The sequence below is a fragment of the Oncorhynchus gorbuscha genome, linkage group LG07 (genome assembly GCF_021184085.1).
Source record: "Oncorhynchus gorbuscha isolate QuinsamMale2020 ecotype Even-year linkage group LG07, OgorEven_v1.0, whole genome shotgun sequence".
Taxonomy (NCBI): Eukaryota; Metazoa; Chordata; class Actinopteri; order Salmoniformes; family Salmonidae; genus Oncorhynchus; species Oncorhynchus gorbuscha.
Window position 1 is genome coordinate 48,922,223 of NC_060179.1, and position 18,425 is coordinate 48,940,647.

Here is an 18,425-nt window from a genome sequence, read left to right on the forward strand (position 1 = left end):
GTTTTTGTTGCTGTTTGGGGTTTTAGGCTGGGTTTCTGTACAGCACTTTGAGATATCAGCTGATGTACGAAGGGCTATATAAATAAATTTGATTTGATTTGATTTGATAATCTGCCGATACGATTACGACCTCTTCGGCTGTTCCATTGGCTCAAACATAACCACGTGGTGATATTCCTCCAAACCTTTACACCCACTACCATTGGGAAAGGTTTCTTATTCTTTACATTTTATTGGCGAATCGCAACCAACTGACAATCTGCATACACCGCCACCTACTGTGTGAGTCCGGCCACGACCTATCTGCACCACTATATTCTCTTACCTAAACCCTGCATTTCTAATCAAATAAAACAATTCCCTACAAACCTCACTACTCCCATCACCCCGAATCAAATATCTTAATTTACCCTCTACCCAACTGCACCAGTATATCCACAATATTTGTTTTCACTGCTTTTTTTTGCTTTAATATGTACTATATAATTTCCATTAACATGTGGAAGAGCCTGAATCGAACAGGACTGAATTTCAAAACCTATTTGTAACCCCAACAACAGCATCATTATGTCTAACCATAAATCCTCACGTTCTGACTTTCCAGATCTTGAACTACACAAAACTGATGCAGAGTCCAAACATATTACTACTATTACAACTTCTTAGTTGCACCTCCTCTATCCATTGCAATCAACAAATTATTTGCAACAATTTCTGTTGAATATACAAATACATTTGTTAGTCTCTTGCATAGATGAACATCGAACTCAGGAATAAATACACCTTCTCCTGTCCTCCCATTCTTGGGATCCTTTCATGGGATCTGTATACACTGCAAGACAAGAAAAAAACTGATTACTAATATACTGATCCACCATTGTTCCTTCATTATCTTCTTCACACCACTGTTAATTTTCTTCCATCAGGCTAAGATCAACATGTGGTCTTGTATAAAAAATGGCCCTATGACAATATCTGAGTCAACAGTAATCAACACTTTTTCCAATCTCTGCACCAAAACCCCTCTTTTGATACTGTTCATATTCACAGCAGTCTTCCAATAGTGTCAGTGTAGGATGATCTACCGTACTACCCTTCAGTCTTGCCCAGTATGCCAAGGCTAGCTTAACTCTTCCAAGGGATAGTGGTGTTTCCCAAGTATCTATTTGTAAAGCCTCAACCAGTGTTGAGACTTTACAAATGCACCATCGCACATCATGAGTGCCCTCGCTTGCATCTTATCAAGGCACAACAGCGATGTAAAAGCCGCAGAACCATATACAAAGCACCCATAAACTATGGACGATCTCATCAAAGTACAATAAATATTCAGTAAAGATGGCCTATCTGCCCTCAATCATGCCCAACTATCATCCTCATTAGATTAAACATAAGAACGTATTGTCTCAATTTTATTTATTGAACTAGGCAAGTCAGTTAAGAACAAATTATTATTTTCAATGACAGCTTAGGAACCGTGCCTTGTTCAGGGGCAGAACGACAGATTTTTACCTTGTCAGGTCAGGGAATCGATCTTGCAACTTTTCGGTAACTAGTCTAACGCTCTAACCACTAGGCTAACTGCTAACTGAAACCTCATAAGGACCATTCCACTACTGCTACAAAAGCACCTTGCATTTTCTCTATTACATAAGGAATATTCCTTCCCCTTTTCCAACAGGCACCATCATCTGCATAGAACGTTGCACCTATACCCTGTCCCATATCCCCAAAGATATCATTCATCAACATGAATAAGATAGGACTAATAGCACTACCCAGTGGAGTTGCATTTTCCACCTCCTCCTCTTGATAACTCCAATCCCACCCTGACATGGAAGGGTCGATCAAAGAAGAAATCCTTAATCCAGTTATACATTCTCCCACTAATACGCATTTCATTCAATTTAAAATCAGTAGACCTTCCCACCACATTGTATCATAATATAAGCATATTATGCTTTTTCAATATCAAAATACACTATTAACATCACTTCATTGCCAAATCTTTGGTCACCACCGAACTTTAACTAATGCATCAAGGGTAGTCCTTCCCTTTCTGAATCCACTCTGATATGGACTTAGACCCCTATGTTCCAGATAATACATCAATTCTGATTGGTTCGGCCTGGCTCCCAAGTGGCTGGGCATATGCCCTCCCAGGCCCACCATAGCTGCAAGCTTGTCCAGTCATGTAAAAACCATAGTTTACAGCCTAATGAATGTATTTCAATTGACTGATTTCCTTATATGAACTGTACCTCAGTATATCTTTGAAACTGTTGCATGAGGAGTTTATATTTTTGTTCTGTATACATTTAGTTGAAAATCCTAGCCTTGTAATATATGGGGAAAATACATTTTTTGCTATAATTTGGCAAAGCCATGTGTCAGTGTTGTATTGTTGTAATGTTGACAAAGAATACTAGCTTTCTGAAACTATACTTGTAGAATCAGAGATAGTGGAAGCAATATCTCCACTCAAATGTAAAACAATGAGGACAAATAGATAAGGGGAAAAGATTCATTTTTATTTCCTTCAACCAAAACATTGTACAGAGGCATATTCTTAAAAATAAAAAAATGGTACACAGGTACTAGGATCATGAAAATGTAGCGTTTCTGTTCACGTTTTCAACCTACCACCTGGCACACAGGTGAGAAGCACACAGATTAAGAGGGACATACTGACCAAACGTTCATGACAGATACAAGGCATGATGACAATCCCCAAAAGCAGAATAAAAGCCTCTCAATGAGAGCTGATTCTAGGTGAAAAAAAGGGATCTGTTTTTTTGTCAAGTATCTTCTTTCAAGATCCCATTGCCTAGACTGGTCAGACTTTACATTTAAACATCTTCAAAGTAAAATTACAATTAAAATAGGTGACTTTAGTTAGCACACTTTACAAGAGAGTTTCTCAACCTTTGTGTTTAAGCAACGTCAGTCAGTAGGGTCATTATTGCAAAATAAATGTACACATATATTATTCAATAATTTCATTCAAACAACTTGTGCGTGTCAACGAGCGTCTGAGTAGCTAGGCGCTAAAATAGAAGACTGTTCTATTTTTTACTCGTAACACGCTACAAGTCCCACCTCTCCAATCTCCTCATTCATTTTCAGGAGAATATACCCACATGGGTGATTGAAGGATGAACTGAGGTTCCCACTCCAGTCCAGTTGGTGGTAATGCATCTTAAAGTTGGTCACCAACTGCCATATAAAGTTCACAGAAGGAACAAAACTAAAGGAGAGATTACTAGAAACCACCAAGGTTTCCACTCCTATATGTGGATTGACAGAAGAGAACACACATTTGTGTGACTCAAATTGGGCAAAATTCTACAAAGATCCAGAAAGAAAAGACCTAATGTTTATATCCCAGGACAAATTAGCTAGCAACAGCAAGGTAGCTAGCTACATTTTTCATGTGTTTCGACCTCTCCCCAAAGTAAAATAGTTAGTTCAGAGTTCGTTTTGATATTTCAACCTGCATGTCCTGATCATGTCTGCAGGTAGCCTAGCGGTTAGAGCGTTGGGCCAGTAATCGAAAGGTTGCTAGATCAAATCCCAGAGCTGACAAGGTAAAAATCTGTCATTCTGCCCCTGGCCTGTTCCTAGGCCATAATTTTAAATAAGAATTTGTTCTTAACTGACTTGCCTAGTTAAATAAAGGTTCAATAAAAATAAAAATACGGACAAAATTAACATTTGCACACAAGCGTGTCCAGTCTAGTCAACATCTAAGGCACCACTTACATGAGGGACTGACTAGCTCTGGTCCATCTGCTACACAGTTCCTCTACTAGTTTGTAGAGGAACATGTACTTCGCCTGGACCAGAGTTAGAAACTGATCTACAAGTCTAGCTGCTGAAGTTTCAAATGTTCACTTGAGAGTTGAAACCGGATGCATCGTATTATGGGGCCAAAGCAATGCTAGAAAACCACATGGAGAAAAATAGATCTATTAAGAGGTCAAAACTTTACATACGTGGGTCCAGGATATGTTTTTTTTTAACATCCTATTCAATAGAAAACATTAGAAATCAAATGGAATATCACCAACACTGTCATTGAGATGGATACAGTTTGAATATACAATAAATAAATACATTTAAGAGAACTGAACAAAATCTCAAATCAAATTAGGAGCACAAAATAAGACTTAAAACATGCCAGTAAAATGCACAATGCATCAATGAGCAAAATGGAGACTAACATGAAACTGTAGTTTGAGTCTGCAGGAAAATACAACAAATGAAAACAGGCCTCATTCTACATGGGACTGAAGTAGTTCCTAGGCTCTGCCCTAAGGTCAGTTTCTGCTTTTACCGCCAAATGATTCCCATGCTAACTTTGTGTTTCCGGGCGACCTCTATGTGGCGTGAATGAAAAAAATCATGCGACCTACTAAAACTAACAACGGAGTTGCACTCCCATGTGTTCATTTACAAAGCTCTACTTGCTCCAGGTACAGCAAACATTTTCCATTCAAGCAATGAAATGTATATTTTGGCAACAGTACTCCTATTTCATGCCTTCAAAACATGCTTTGCGACAAATACTCACAAAAGAGAATCAAGACAATTTCCTGAGGATTCAAGTTTTTCCGAATCCCCCTTGTCAAAAAACCTTTAACCTATTTAATTTGCTACGTTCTTAGTTACTAAACCTACCAAAGGTCGCCCTTGTCAGTTTGAATTTGAAGAGGATATTGTCAAATGTGGTGGTAACAGCCAAAAAGATTTTAGGAAGATGCCAAGCATGATGAGCACCATCTCTCTCGCTCAGATAACAACACTGAGTGTCCTTTTAGCATGTGAAAGCAACATTTTGCAAAAAACAATGGGAGCATAAAAATCAGGTTGTGAGGGTGCGTCCGACTTAATATTGTCCACCACAGGGCTACAGCATTCCCAATGGCATTCTTCATTTCTAGCCAAACTGGAAAAATACATTTCCAGGTGCTTGGTCTAGAGGGTGGGAAAAAAAGAAATGTTACTTTGCTGGGTTGAAATCCATGACAAAGTGTATGATAACAGTATTTTTGGAAAGTTTACAGGGTCCTTGAGTTTTTCCACATTTTGTTGCCTTATTTTAAACTGGATTAAATAAAAACTGTTCCTCGTCAACCTACATACAATACCCCATAATAACAAAGCAAAAATAATATTTTGAATATAAAAGTGGACAAAAAAGAGATTTGGCTCATTAATCTATATGGTCCAAATCAGGATGATCCACACTTCATCGAAAACATTTATACCAATTTATTCAACTTACAGGCAACAAATGATCTAATCATTATGGTAGGAGACTATAAAACAGTGTTAAGTACCTCAATGGACTGTAAAGATAATCACTCCACAAACTATCATCACCGTGCCCTTAAGGAAATCAAACATTATGGACACATTAGAAATAGTGGATATTTGGACACTAAAAAAGCCCAGACCTAGTGAGATGTACATGGAGACTTAATCCAGATAGTCGTCTTGACTACTTTCTTGTCTCTTTCTCTCTTGCATCAAAGATTTTGTATACAAATAATGTATACGAAATGCTTCAGTCTGGTTTTTGACCCCATCATAGTACTGAGACTGCACTTGTGAAGGTGGTAAATTACATTTTAATGGCGTCGGACCGAGGCTCTGCATCTGTCCTCGTGCTCCTAGACCTTAGTGCTGATTTTGATACCATCGATCACCACATTCTTTTGGAGAGATTGGAAACCCAAATTGGACTACATGGACAAGTTCTGGCCTGGTTTAGATCTTATCTGTCGGAAAGATATCAGTTTGTCTCAGTGAATGATTGTCCTCTGACAAATCAACTGTAAATTTCGGTGTTCCTCAAGGTTCAGTTTTAGGACCACTATTGTTTTCACTATATATTTTAACTCTTGGGGATGTCATTCGAAAACACAATGTTAACTTTCACTGCTATGCGGATAACACACAGCTGTACATTTCAATTAAACATGGTAAAGCCGCAAAATTGCCCTCGCTAGAAGCCTGTGTTTCAGACATACAGTGGGGCAAAATAGTATTTAGTCAGCCACCAATTGTGCATGTTCTCCCACTTAAAAAGACGAGGCCTGTAATTTTCATCATAGGTACACTTCAACTATGACAGACAAAATGAGAAGAAAAAAATCCAGAAAATCACATTGTATGATTTTTTATTAATTTATTTGCAAATTATGGTGGAAAATAAGTATTTGGGAGAACTTGCACAATTGGTGGCTAACTAAATACTTTTTTTGCCCCACTGTAAGAAAGCGGATGGCTGCAGACTTTCTACTTTTAAACTCGGACAAAACCGAGATGCTTGTTTTAGGTCCCAAGAAACAAAGAGATCTTCTGTTGAATCTGACAATTAATCTTGATGGTTGTACAGTCGTCTCAAATAAAACTGTGAAGGACCTCTGCGTTACTCTGGACCCTATATTCCCTTTTGACGAACATGTCAAGACTGTTTCAAGGACAGCTTTTTTCCATCTACGTAACATTGCAAAAATCTCTCTCTCCTTGCTGTCCCCGGTCCACCTGGCCGTGCTGCTGCTCCAGTTTCAACTGTTCTGCCTGCGGCTATGGAACCCTGACCTGTTCACCGGATGTGCTAATAATAATAATTTTAAAAGCAGTTTCTGGCTAAAGAGAAAAGACTAAGAAGGGAAATCCATGAACTAATAGTGCAGGTAGATAGCAACACTACAGAAATACAAAAGAAGTTGGATACCTTGAGGTACTTCTTCAAAAATGATCTAATGTAATCTATTACATAAATATAGCAAACTGGATGGAATATGGAGAAAAATACACAAAATTCTTCCTGAATCTCCAATACAGGAACGCTGTATCATTCTCCGAATTATATTTTAAAAGAATAAGCTAATTATTTTAGGCAGATCCTCTCTGATTAGTGCGAAGGCCAAATTACAGGGGAAGAATTGAGGCTATTCAACTCTTTCAGTCTGGAAAAATGCCAGGGCTTGATGGCATACCGGTAGAGGTATATCAAGTATTTTTTGATATACTAAAAGCTCCATTGTTAGATTGTTTTTACTACTCCTATAGAAATGGTAGTCTGTCAGGTACTCAGCAGGAAGGTCTGATTTCTCTATTATTAAAACAAGACCCAGATGGCAAATACAAAGACAGTCAGGAGGCCCCTTACACTTCAATGTTGTGATGCAAAAATACTAGCAAAATGCATAACCCTCGGAATTAAAAAGGTTTTACCAGGTATTGTTCATCCTGATCAGACAGGTTTTTTACATGGATGATACATTAGATAATATTCGACAACGACTAGAAATAATAGATCATGAAACATTTAAGAAGACAGGAATGGTATTTATAGCGGATTTTGAAAAGGCATTTGATAAAGACTGGATTTTATTTATAAATGCTTGGATTTTTTCTATTTTGGTCATTCTCTTATAAAATAGGTAAAAAAATTATAGCAACCCCAGGTGTAAAATAGTAAATAACGGCTCAGTTTTGAATTGTCAAGAGGAGTTAAACAAGGGTGTCCGCTGTCACCATATCTATTTGCTATGGCCATCAAAATGGTAGCTATTAAAATCAGATCCAATAACAGAGGATTAGAAATCCAAGGCTTAAAAACAAAAGGTGTCCATGTATGCCGATGACTCAAGTTTTGTATTATTTCCGCAAGCTAGATCCCTGCAATGTCTCATTGAAGATCTAGATAACTTTTCTGTACTCTCTGGACTAAAACCTAATTGTGTACAATATTACGTATTGGATCCTTAAAAAATACAACTTTTACATTACCCTGCAGTTTACCGATAAAATGGGCTGATGGTGAAACAAGCATTGCAGAGCTGGCTTCAATTTTATCCCCCTGAAGAGATAGAACAAATATTATGGCTGAACTCAAATGTGCTGGTTGATAAAATACCTGTATTTATGGGAAAGATGTTTGAAAAGGGTATTTTGTTCTTAAATGATAATGTAAATTGGAATGGTAGAGTTATGTACTTCAAGGAGTTATCAGAATTGTACGGAAAGGTCTGCTCAATCCAAGATTACAACCAATTGATTACAGCATTGCCCCAAAAATGGAGGAGGCGGGTGGCAGCGGGAGGAGGTAGGGAACTGGTCTGTCTGCCCAATATAAAGGGTCAAAACTGGCAGAGGAATAAAAATATCATAAATAGGAAAGTATACCAGTTTCATTTGAGGACCAGGATGTTGACAAATGTGCCATACGGATTGCAAAATAGTTGGGAAGAGATTTTTGATGTACCGATTCTGTGGTACGGGTGTATGAGTTGATATATAAAACGCAAGATTGTGCTTTTCAGCTAAAATTATTATATAAGATTTCTTGCCACCAACAAAATGTTGAATATTTGGGGCATGAAATCATCGAAGCTCTGCAGATTTTGTGGTGAGGATACAGAATCGATAGACTATTTATTTTGGTATTGCCCTCAGGTAGCCTGTTTCTGGTCTCAGTTTCAGGAATGGCTGAAAATGCATAGCATTGATCTAAAATTGACCATAGAAATAGTACTGTTAGGACATCTGGAGAGACCAGGTCAGTCAATTGCTCATACTCTTAGTAAAAGTATTTATCTTCAACTCGCAATCTGTGGATTCTATTCGATAAGAAATTGTACGTTAAACATCACAGCATAGTTGAAAGATATGTGTTGCATAGAAACTCGAAAGTGGGTGGCCAGCAGAGATGGATGGGATGGGCTGGGGGTTGGTATGTGGAATTGGAGACAAGTGGGAGTGGAGTTGCTGTGTGAGAGAAACTGGTCAAAGATAAAAATAATAATAAAAAAATCTAAATAAAACATGATAAAAAGTACATTTGAATGATACTAAGTGGCAGGGTTTTTATAACTAATGCCGGTTTGCCTGAGGCTGGTGCCGTGCAGGTGTTTGTCGACATGCACACACACACACACTCATTCAAATAAACACAGAGAAGAACACACACATACAAGAACACACACATACATGTAATAGTGCCAGACATGCACACAAACATATACAGTAGGCATTGCGGTTATGATTTTAGTTGTCCTTGTTGTCCTTTGGTGTAAATGTATAATTTTTTTTGCATTGTTGTTCGTGTTTTCATCTACGTTTCCTTTTTAATCTTTAGTTTATTCTCTTGGTTGTTTATGCATTTGGGGGTTTGGGGGTTCTTGGGGTGGGGAATGGAATTAATTGTATTATTTATATTTTTTCTGGGGAGGGGTCTCAAATGGTTGAGTGACAGCTATTGGGGAATTGTGGGGGGGGGGGGGGGTCTTGGAGGGTTCGGGTTCATGTCTTTTGGCCTGGTGATAGATCGGTCAACATGCCCTTGAGCAGGGCATTGACCCTGAATTGGAATCTATTGGAAGACTGGCATTATGTAGTAGTTGAGCGGCTTCACTGCAAGTATATTGTATGTTTCGAATATTCTATTATAAAAGAAAAAAAAAAAAAGTTAAAACAGTTGAGAAATATTGGCAAATTTCAGTCGATAGAAGCTACTCTTCGGTAAAAGCAGTAAATTGGTCATCAAAAAGAAAGGAGGACCAAGTCACTTCATTTACATAAGTATTTAAACCCTTTAATATGAGACTTGAAATTGAGCTCAGGTGCATCCTGTTTCCATTGATCATCCTTGAGATGTTTCTACAATTTGAATGGAGTCCACCTGTGGTAAATTCAATTCATTGTACATGATTTGGATAGGCACACACCTGTGTATATAAGGTCCCACAGTTCACATAACAAAAACAAAGCCATAACGTCAAAGGAATTTCCCGTAGAGCTCCGTGACAGGATTGTGTCGAGGCACAGATCTGGGGAAGGGTACCAAAACATTTCTGCAGCATTGAAGGTCCAGAAGAACACAGTGGCCTCCATCATTCTTAAATGGAAGAAGTTTCGGAACCATCAAGACATGGCTGCCCAGCCGAACTGAGCAATCGGGGTAGAAGGGTATTGGTCAGGGAGGTGACCAAGAACCCGATGGTCACTCTGACCGAGCTTCAGAGTTCCTCTGTGGAGAAAAGAGAACCTTCCAACAACACTCCACCAATCAGGCATTTATGGTAGAGTGGCCAGACAGAAGACACTCCTCAGTAAAAAAGGAACATGACAGCCCAATTGGAGTTTGCAAAAAGGCACCTAAAGGACTCCGACCATGAGAAACAAGATTCTCTGGTCTGAAGAAACCAAGATTGAACTCTTTGGCCTGAATGCCAAGCATCACGTCTGGAGGAAACCTCCCACCAAGCCTATGGTAAAGCATGGTGGCGGCAGCATCATGCTGTGGGAATGTTTCTCAGTGGCAGGGACTGGGAGACTAGTCAGGATCGAGGGAAAGATGAAAGGAGCAAAGTACAGAGAGATTCTTGATGAAAACCAGCTCCAGATTGCTCAGGACCTCAGACTGGGGCGAAGGTTCACCTTCCAACAGGACAAGAACCCTAAGCACACAGCCAAGATAAGGCAGGAGTGGCTTCTGGACAATTTTCTGAATGTGCCCAGCCAGAGCCCAGACTCTAACCCGATCGAGAATCTCTGGAGAAATCTGACAATAGCTGTCAATCTCACAGCGACGCTCCCCATCCAACCTGACAGAGCTTGAGAGGATCTGCATAGAACGGGAGAAACTCCCCAAATACAGGTGTGCCAAGCTTGTAGCATCAGAACAGACTCAAGGTTGTATTGGCTGCCTAAGGTGCTTCAACAAAGTACTGAGTAAAGGGTCTGAATACTTGTGATATTTCTGTATGTTATTTTGAATATATTTGCAAAAATTAATAGAAACCTGTTTTTGGTTTATCATTATGGGGTATTTAATTAATTTTAGAATAAGGCTGTAACGTAACAAAATGTATTAAAAAATCAAGGGGTCTGGATAACCTGTGTACAAATTAAAGGTAAAAAAGTATCATTGTCACAGCAGTGTTCCTACATACTGTGATTGGATTCAAAACTGAATCCTCCTGCAGGGCCTCCAAAGAAGGTCTTGAAGATGTTGTTGGCATTGAAATCTGCAGAGAAACAACAGCAATGAGTCAAATAGTGTCAACGTGCGATATTAATTCTCCCCCCAATTCAGTCACATCCACACATCAAAACAAACCTTTTGTATTAAAGACTGCACTGGGAGTAGACATTTAAAACTGGCAACTATTTCTCACACAATTCGATCACATGTATATTTTTCAGAGATATGCCATTCTCCTAGAATTACATTTTGACTCTTGACCATGAGAGAGTGAGGAGGCTGACGCTGATCAATGGCCAGTGTTGCATTTGTCCCCTCAGTGGTTATGGTTAGGATCCAGGGTAAGGTAATCTGACCCTAGACATGTGGTTTGATGTTGAGGTTATGGTTCAGACTAGCATTGAGGGTAAGGTAATCTTAAACTACACCACCGGTCAAAAGTTTTAGAACATCTACTCATTCAAGGGTATTCTTTATTTTGACTATTTTCTACATTGTAGAATAATAGTGACGACATCCAAACTAGGAAATAACACGTGGAATCATGTAGTAACCAAAAAAAAGTGTTAAACAAAACAAAATATTTAATGTTTGAGATTCTTCAAAGTAGCCACCATTTGCCTTGATGACAGCTTTGCACAGTCTTGGCATTCTCTCAACCAGCATCACCTGGAATGCTTTTCCAACAGTCTTGAAGGAGTTCCCACATATGCTGAGCACTTGTTGGCTGCTTTTCCTTCACTCTGCGGTCCGACTCATTCCAAAGCATCTCAATTTGGTTGAGGCCGGGGGATTGTGGAGGCCATGTCATCTGATGCAGCACTCCACTCTCCTTGGTACAATAGCCCTTACACAGCCTGGAGGTGTATTGGGTCATTGTCCTGTTGAAAAACAAATGATAAATGGGACTAAGCGCAAACCACATGGGATGGCATATCACTGCAGAATGCTGTGGTAGCCACGCTGGTTAAGTGTGTCTTGAATTTTAAATAGATCACAGACAGTGTCACCCACAAAGCACCCCCAACCAATAACGCAACCTCCTCCATGCTTTACGGTGGGAAATACACATGCAGAGATCATCCTTTCACCAACACCGCATTTCACAAAGACACGGCGGTTGGAAACGAAAATCTCCAATTTGGACTCCGAACCAAAGGTCAAATTTCCACCATTCTAATGTCCATTGCTTGTGTTTCTTGGCCCAAGCAAGTCTATTCTTCTCATTGGTGTCCTTTAGTAGTGGATTCTTTGCAGCAATTTGACTATTAAGGCCTGATTCACAGTCTGCTCTGAACAGTTGATGTTGAGATGTCTGTTACTTGAACTCCGCAATTTCTGAAGCTGTTAACTCTAACTTAACCTCTGCAGCAGAGGTAACTCTGGGTCTTCCTTTCCTGTGGTGGTCCTCATGAAAGCCAGTTTCATCATAGCGCTTGATGGTTTTCGCAGCTGAAATTTTCCGTATTGACTGACCTTCATGTCGTAAAGTAAAAGGGTGGCTATTTTGAAGAAACTCAAATATAAAATGTATTTTGATTTGTTTAACACTTTTTTGGTTACTACATGATTCCATGTGTTATTTCATAGTTGTGATTTTTTTCATTATTATTCTACAAAGTAGAAAATAGTAAAAAATAAAGTAAAAATCCTTGAATGAGTAGGTGTTCTAAAACTTTTGACCTGTAGAGTAAATCTTTGGGTAGGGGAAGTGTTTGGCTAGTGTTTAATGTGAGGTTTGAGGGGGATGTAACCTCGTCCGCATATAGAGCCAGGAAACGGGCTCCCGAGTGGCGCAGCGGTCTAAAGCACTGCATCTCAATGCTAGAGGCGCGTCACTACAGGCCCGGGTTCGATCCCAGGCTGTCGCGCAGTCTGGGAGACCCATGAAGTGGTGCACAACTTGCCCGCGATTGTCCGGGTTAGGGGAGGGTTTGGCCAGCCGGGATGTCCTTGTCCCATCGCACTCCAGCTATTCCTTGTGAAGGCCCGCGCGTATGCACGCTGACTTCGGTCGCCAGTTGTACAGTGTTTCCTCCAACACATTGGTGAGGCTGGCTTCCGGGTTAAACGAGTTGTGTGTCAATAAGCAGTGCGGCTTGGCAGGGTAGGAGGATGAATGTCTCTCGACCTTAGCCCCTCCAGAGTCAGTACGGGAGTTGCAGCGATGGGACAAGACTAACTACCAAATGGATGTCACAAAATTGGGTTGATCCTCGGCAGATCCTCAGTCACTAGGAATAGCGAAATGGTTAGGGCTAGGATTTGGGGTAAAGAAATATAATCCTAAATCAGTGGTTATGGGGTAGTGTTTAAGATTAGGATAATGGAATTTGATTCTAAACTCAACAAAAAAAAAAACGCCCCTTTCAAAGATAATTCATAAAAAGCCAAATAACTTCACAGATCTTCATTGTAAAGGGTTTAAGCACCATTTCCCATGCTTGTTCAATGAACCATAAACAATTAATGAACACGCACCTGTGGAACGGTCGTTAAGACACTAACAGCTTACAGACGGAAGGTCACAGTTATGAAAACTCTGAAAAACACCAACAGAAAGATGCCCAGGTCCCTGCTCATCTGCGTGAACGTGTCTTAAACAGGCATGAAGACTGCAGATGTGGCCAGGGCAATAAATTGCAATGTCTGTACTGTGAGACGCCTAAGACAGCATTACAGGGAAGCAGGACGGACAGCTGATCATCCTCGCAGCGACAGACCACGTGTTACAACACCTGCAACAACAACTGCCGAGTTACACCAGGAACGCACAATCCCTCCATCAGTGCTCAGACTGTAAACAATAGGCTGAGAGAGGCTGGACTGAGGGCTTGTAGGCCTGTTGTAAGACAGGTCCTCACCAGACATCACTGGCAACAACATTGCCTATGGGCACAAACCCACCATTACTGGACCAGACAGTACTGGCAAAAAGTGCTCTTCACGGTCTTGTCTCACCAGGGGTGATGGTCAGATTCGCGTTTATCGTCGAAGGAATTACACTGAGGCCTGTACTCTGGAACGGGATCGATTTGGAGGTGGAGGGTCCGTCATGGTCTGGGGCAGTGTGTCACAGCATCATCGGACTGAGCTTGTTGTCATTGCAGGCAATCTCAACGCTGTGCGTTACAGGGAAGACATCCTCCTCCCTCGTGGTAACCTTCCTGCAGGCTCATCCTGACATGACCCTCCAGCATGATAATGCCAGAAGCCATACTGCTTGTTCTGTGCGGGATTTCCTGACAGGAATGTCAGTGTTCTGCCATGGCCAGCGAAGAGCCCAGATCTCAATCCCATTGAGCACGTCTGGGACCTGTTGGATCAGAGGGTGAGGGCTAGGGCCATTCCCCCCAGAAATGTCCAGGAACTTGCAGGTGCCTTGGTGGAAGAGTGGGTTAACATCTCACAGCAATAACTGGCAAATCGGGTGCAGTCCATGAGGGGGATGTGCACTGCAGTACTTAATGCAGCTGGTGGCCACACCAGATACTGACTGTTACTTTTGACACCCCCTTTGTTCAGGGACACATTATTCCATTTATGTTAGTCACATGTCTGTGGAACTAGTTCAGTTTATGTCTCAGTTGTTGAATCTTATGTTCATACAAATATTTACACATGTTAAGTTTGCTGAAAATAAATGCAGTTGACAGTGAGAGGACGTTTCTTTTTTTACTGAGTTTAGATTGGTGGTTACTGACCTCCCATATTATTGCTGTCCTCCTCCAGGTCATGGCCACAGTCATAGCGAGTCTTCTTCTTGGGGTCAGAGAGCACAGTGAAGGCTTCGCCCATCTCTTTAAACTTCTTTTCCTCCTCCTTCTGTACCTCTGGCGTGGCCGCACTGTGACGATCTGACCGGCAAATAGAAAACATTAGGTGAAAATTTGAACGCTTTACTTGACCGTTGCGTTGCAGCTGGTATTTCCCAGAGACACAAAAATGAAAATGGGAAAGGCTGTTCTCTGATCCCTTATATCACCCCCTGCAATTATGCCCTTAAGCAAGGCACAATTGCTCTCCATCCAGGGGCGCTGCACTGCAGCTGACCCTGTGCCTCTCAATGTGGGAGTCTATATATGGGGGTGTTGGGAAAGGCAAAAGACAAATTTCCATTCTAACCAATTGACAATAAAGTATCTATTCTATAGTGTTGGTTTTCTTTCAAAAACGTTGATGTTCGATTGAGCCTGCCTGGAGTAACGGAAAGAATATAAATATTATTTGAACACAGGTCAGTCTTACTCCTCAATGGTGTTGCCTGTGTATGTTGGTGTACCTGGGTGGTGCATAAGGGCCCGTTTCCGATAGGCCTTCTTAATCTCATCTTCTGTGGCATTCTTTCCCACCCCCAGAACCTTGTAGTAATCTTTCCGCTTGCTCTTTTTCAGTTCCAACTGAGCCGTCTTCAAGAGATGCTTGTGTTCTATACAGAGGGAAAGGGAAATAGAGAGAGGGAAACACAGAAGAGAATTTGTTAACAAAACAATTTCACCCGAATGAACAAATGCAATAATGTAATCAATCATCACCATCAAGAAAATTTCAAGAAAGAAAACAAGTACTGTACAACCTCTGCCATTATTTTTCCACTGGTGACTATCAAGTAAACTATGGTTGCAATACCAACATACCTTTAGTCTTCTCTGTCTGGTAGACCCTTTCATAGTCCCGTACAGCTTCTTCATACTGTTCGATGTCCATATAACTGCAGGGGAAAAAAGCAGTTAAGTGTCTCAGTTAAGTGTTTCACTGTCTCAGAGTCAAGAGGCAAAGAGTCTCTTGGAAGCGATATTCAGCAGCCTAGCTACCAGCGATCAGTCATTTTCAATGGAAGGGGGAAACAAGAGGAGAGACACAGCGACTTAACGGTCAGTGACGGGAGAGTTAGCGACCAGAATTGAAATGTCTCAATATTAAGCACATTTCGGCAACCACGCCACAGTCAATCAGGAGGGTAGTTCTTGCTAGCAAGCCTTGGCTAACAACAAAACTGCCGTCATCTAAGGTGTTTGCATGAAACACCCACCATGGGAGATCTCAATGACTTGATCGCTGATTATTGCTCAAAGTCTGAGCCACTTGTTATAAGTACTTTTCATAGCTTACCACTGGGCTCGTCTCAAATAGGCCTTGATATATGTGTCGTCCAACTTTATTGCACTTGTGCAATCTTCGATTGCTTGATCAGGTTTATTCAGCTGAAGGAGAGGAAGTAAAGACACAAATGAACAGATGGCATGCGTTTCAAACAATTAGGAACTCAACTTCCAGAATCTAGCTTGGATTGCTAACATACATAAAGTATTATCAAATGTACTTTTAACTAACCCCAAGATGGGCCTTTTTCAAATGGGAATTGGGAGACACACTGGGCAGAACAAGCAAGGAGGGAGTTAGGCTGAGCGAAGCAGGAGCTGGTGAGATCCTATTGTTTCATTTTAGCATGTATTTGCATATTTCTGTTAGGGAAGGCCTATTCTCTGAAGTACGTGTGAGCAGGAACTTGAATTTGTCTTTGCACTCCTAAACAATGTAATTTTTTACAACTTGGCAAAGGTTAAATTCTAAGAAACGTGCACTCTGTTCGTGTGATGAAGCGGACTCGGCCGCTCTCGTCATGACCGCACATTATTTAATTCCCCTTATAAATGGTTTGGCAGTATTATAAAAAATGTTTTTCTTAAAGTATTACGGCTTCTTTGAGATGTCTATTTGGACGGAATATGTCAAAGTGGCTATAATGAAGATGCCTGTTACTAGGGATGCAATGATTCTCCGATCGGGGACCGGGGACCGATGTGTAAGATAGTGGCTTGCGTATTCACCCCACTTGGCATTTTCCCTATTTTCTTGCCTTACAACCTGGAACGAAAATAGATTTTTGGTGGGTTTGTATCAGTTGATTTACACAACATGCTTTGAAGGTGCAAAATATTTTTTTGTGAAACAAACAAGAAATAAGACCAGAAAAAACAGAAAACTTGAGCGTGCATAACTATATATACAGTGGGGCAAAAAAGTATTTAGTGAGAGAAAAAAATGAGAAAAAAAAAAATCAGAAAATCACATTGTAGGATTTTTTATGAATTTATTTGCAAATTATGGTGGAAAATAAGTATTTGGTCACCTACAAAACAAGCAAGATTTCTGGCTCTCACAGACCTGTAACATCTTCTTTAAGAGGCTCCTCCACTCGTTACCTGTATTAATGGCACCTATTTGAACTTGTTATCTGTATAAAAGACATCTCTACACAACCTCAAACAGTCACACTTCAAACTCACTATGGCCAAGACCAAAGAGCTGTCAAAGGACACAAGAAACAAAATTGTAGACCTGCACCAGGCTGGGAAGACTGAATCTGCAATAGGTAAGCAGCTTGGTTTGAAGAAATCAACTGTGGGAGCAATTATTAGGAAATGGAAGACATACAAGACCACTGATAATCTCCCTCGATCTGGGGCTCCACGCAAGATCTCACTCCGTGGGGTCAAAATGATCACAAGAACGGTGAGCAAAAATCCCAGAACCACACCGGGGGGGGGGGGCATTCAAGGGCATTGAAGATGAAACGTGGCTGGGTCTTTCAGCATGAAAATGATCCCAAACACACAGCCCGGGCAACGATGGAGTGGCTTCGTAAGAAGCATATTTCAAGGTCCTGGAGTGGCCTAGCCAGTCTCCAAATCTCAACCCCATAGAAAATCTTTGGAGGGAGTTGAAAGTCCGTGTTGCCCAGCAACAGCCCCAAAACATAACTGCTCTAGAGGAGATCTGCATGGAGGAATGGGTCAAAATACCAGCAACAATGTGTGAAAACCTTGAAGACTTTTTACCCACTGTATATATATTTTGGTGATTGTTGGATCTCAAAGTTTATCATATATATATATATATATAACACCAAACGTTATACCAACATTTTGGGAGCTGTCTGCGTGATATTGGATGAAGCACTCATCTCTCAATCTGTGATAAAGTCTGCATCTGAACAGTTTTGGCACTAGACATCAGAAATTTACAGGGATCATTTTTCACATTTTTTAAACAATGTACAGAATTGATCAAAACTTTCCTAAAAAAAAAAAAAATTTTTTTTTTTTTTCCCCAATCGATAAACGGGCCGGATGTGACCCGCGGGCCGCCAATTGAAAAGCCCTGGTGCATATGGTTCATTTAGAGATAAGGCAATCATTTCAAAACGAGGACATCAAATCACTTTTGCGAGGCACACTGCATGGCCGAAGCGAGAGGATTAGATCACTACGGAAAAACTTTTAGATGGTGAAATCCAAAGTTGTGCTATACAATGCATTTGTAAAGTATTCAGACCATGACTTTTTCCACATTTTGTTACATTACAGCCATATTCTAAAGGATTAAATAAAAAAACATCTACACACAATACCCCATAATG

The 18,425-nt window shown here is 40.5% G+C and overlaps 1 protein-coding gene across 2 annotated transcripts in view; it reads right to left on the bottom strand.

The window, feature by feature from the left end:
• Positions 1-2,510: 2,510 nt before the first annotated feature.
• Positions 2,511-18,425, bottom strand: part of LOC124039950 (dnaJ homolog subfamily C member 7-like) — a 47,980-nt gene continuing 32,065 nt past the window's right edge. For both annotated transcript variants that reach the window (XM_046356538.1, XM_046356539.1), the window contains 6 exons: positions 16,115-16,206; positions 15,640-15,713; positions 15,285-15,431; positions 14,707-14,859; positions 10,971-11,045; positions 2,511-4,977 (listed from right to left, as the gene is read on the bottom strand). In XM_046356538.1, coding sequence (XP_046212494.1) covers positions 4,940-4,977; positions 10,971-11,045; positions 14,707-14,859; positions 15,285-15,431; positions 15,640-15,713; positions 16,115-16,206 — 579 coding nt within the window. In that variant the 3' untranslated portion in view covers positions 2,511-4,939. The remainder of the gene's footprint in view (positions 4,978-10,970; positions 11,046-14,706; positions 14,860-15,284; positions 15,432-15,639; positions 15,714-16,114; positions 16,207-18,425) is intronic.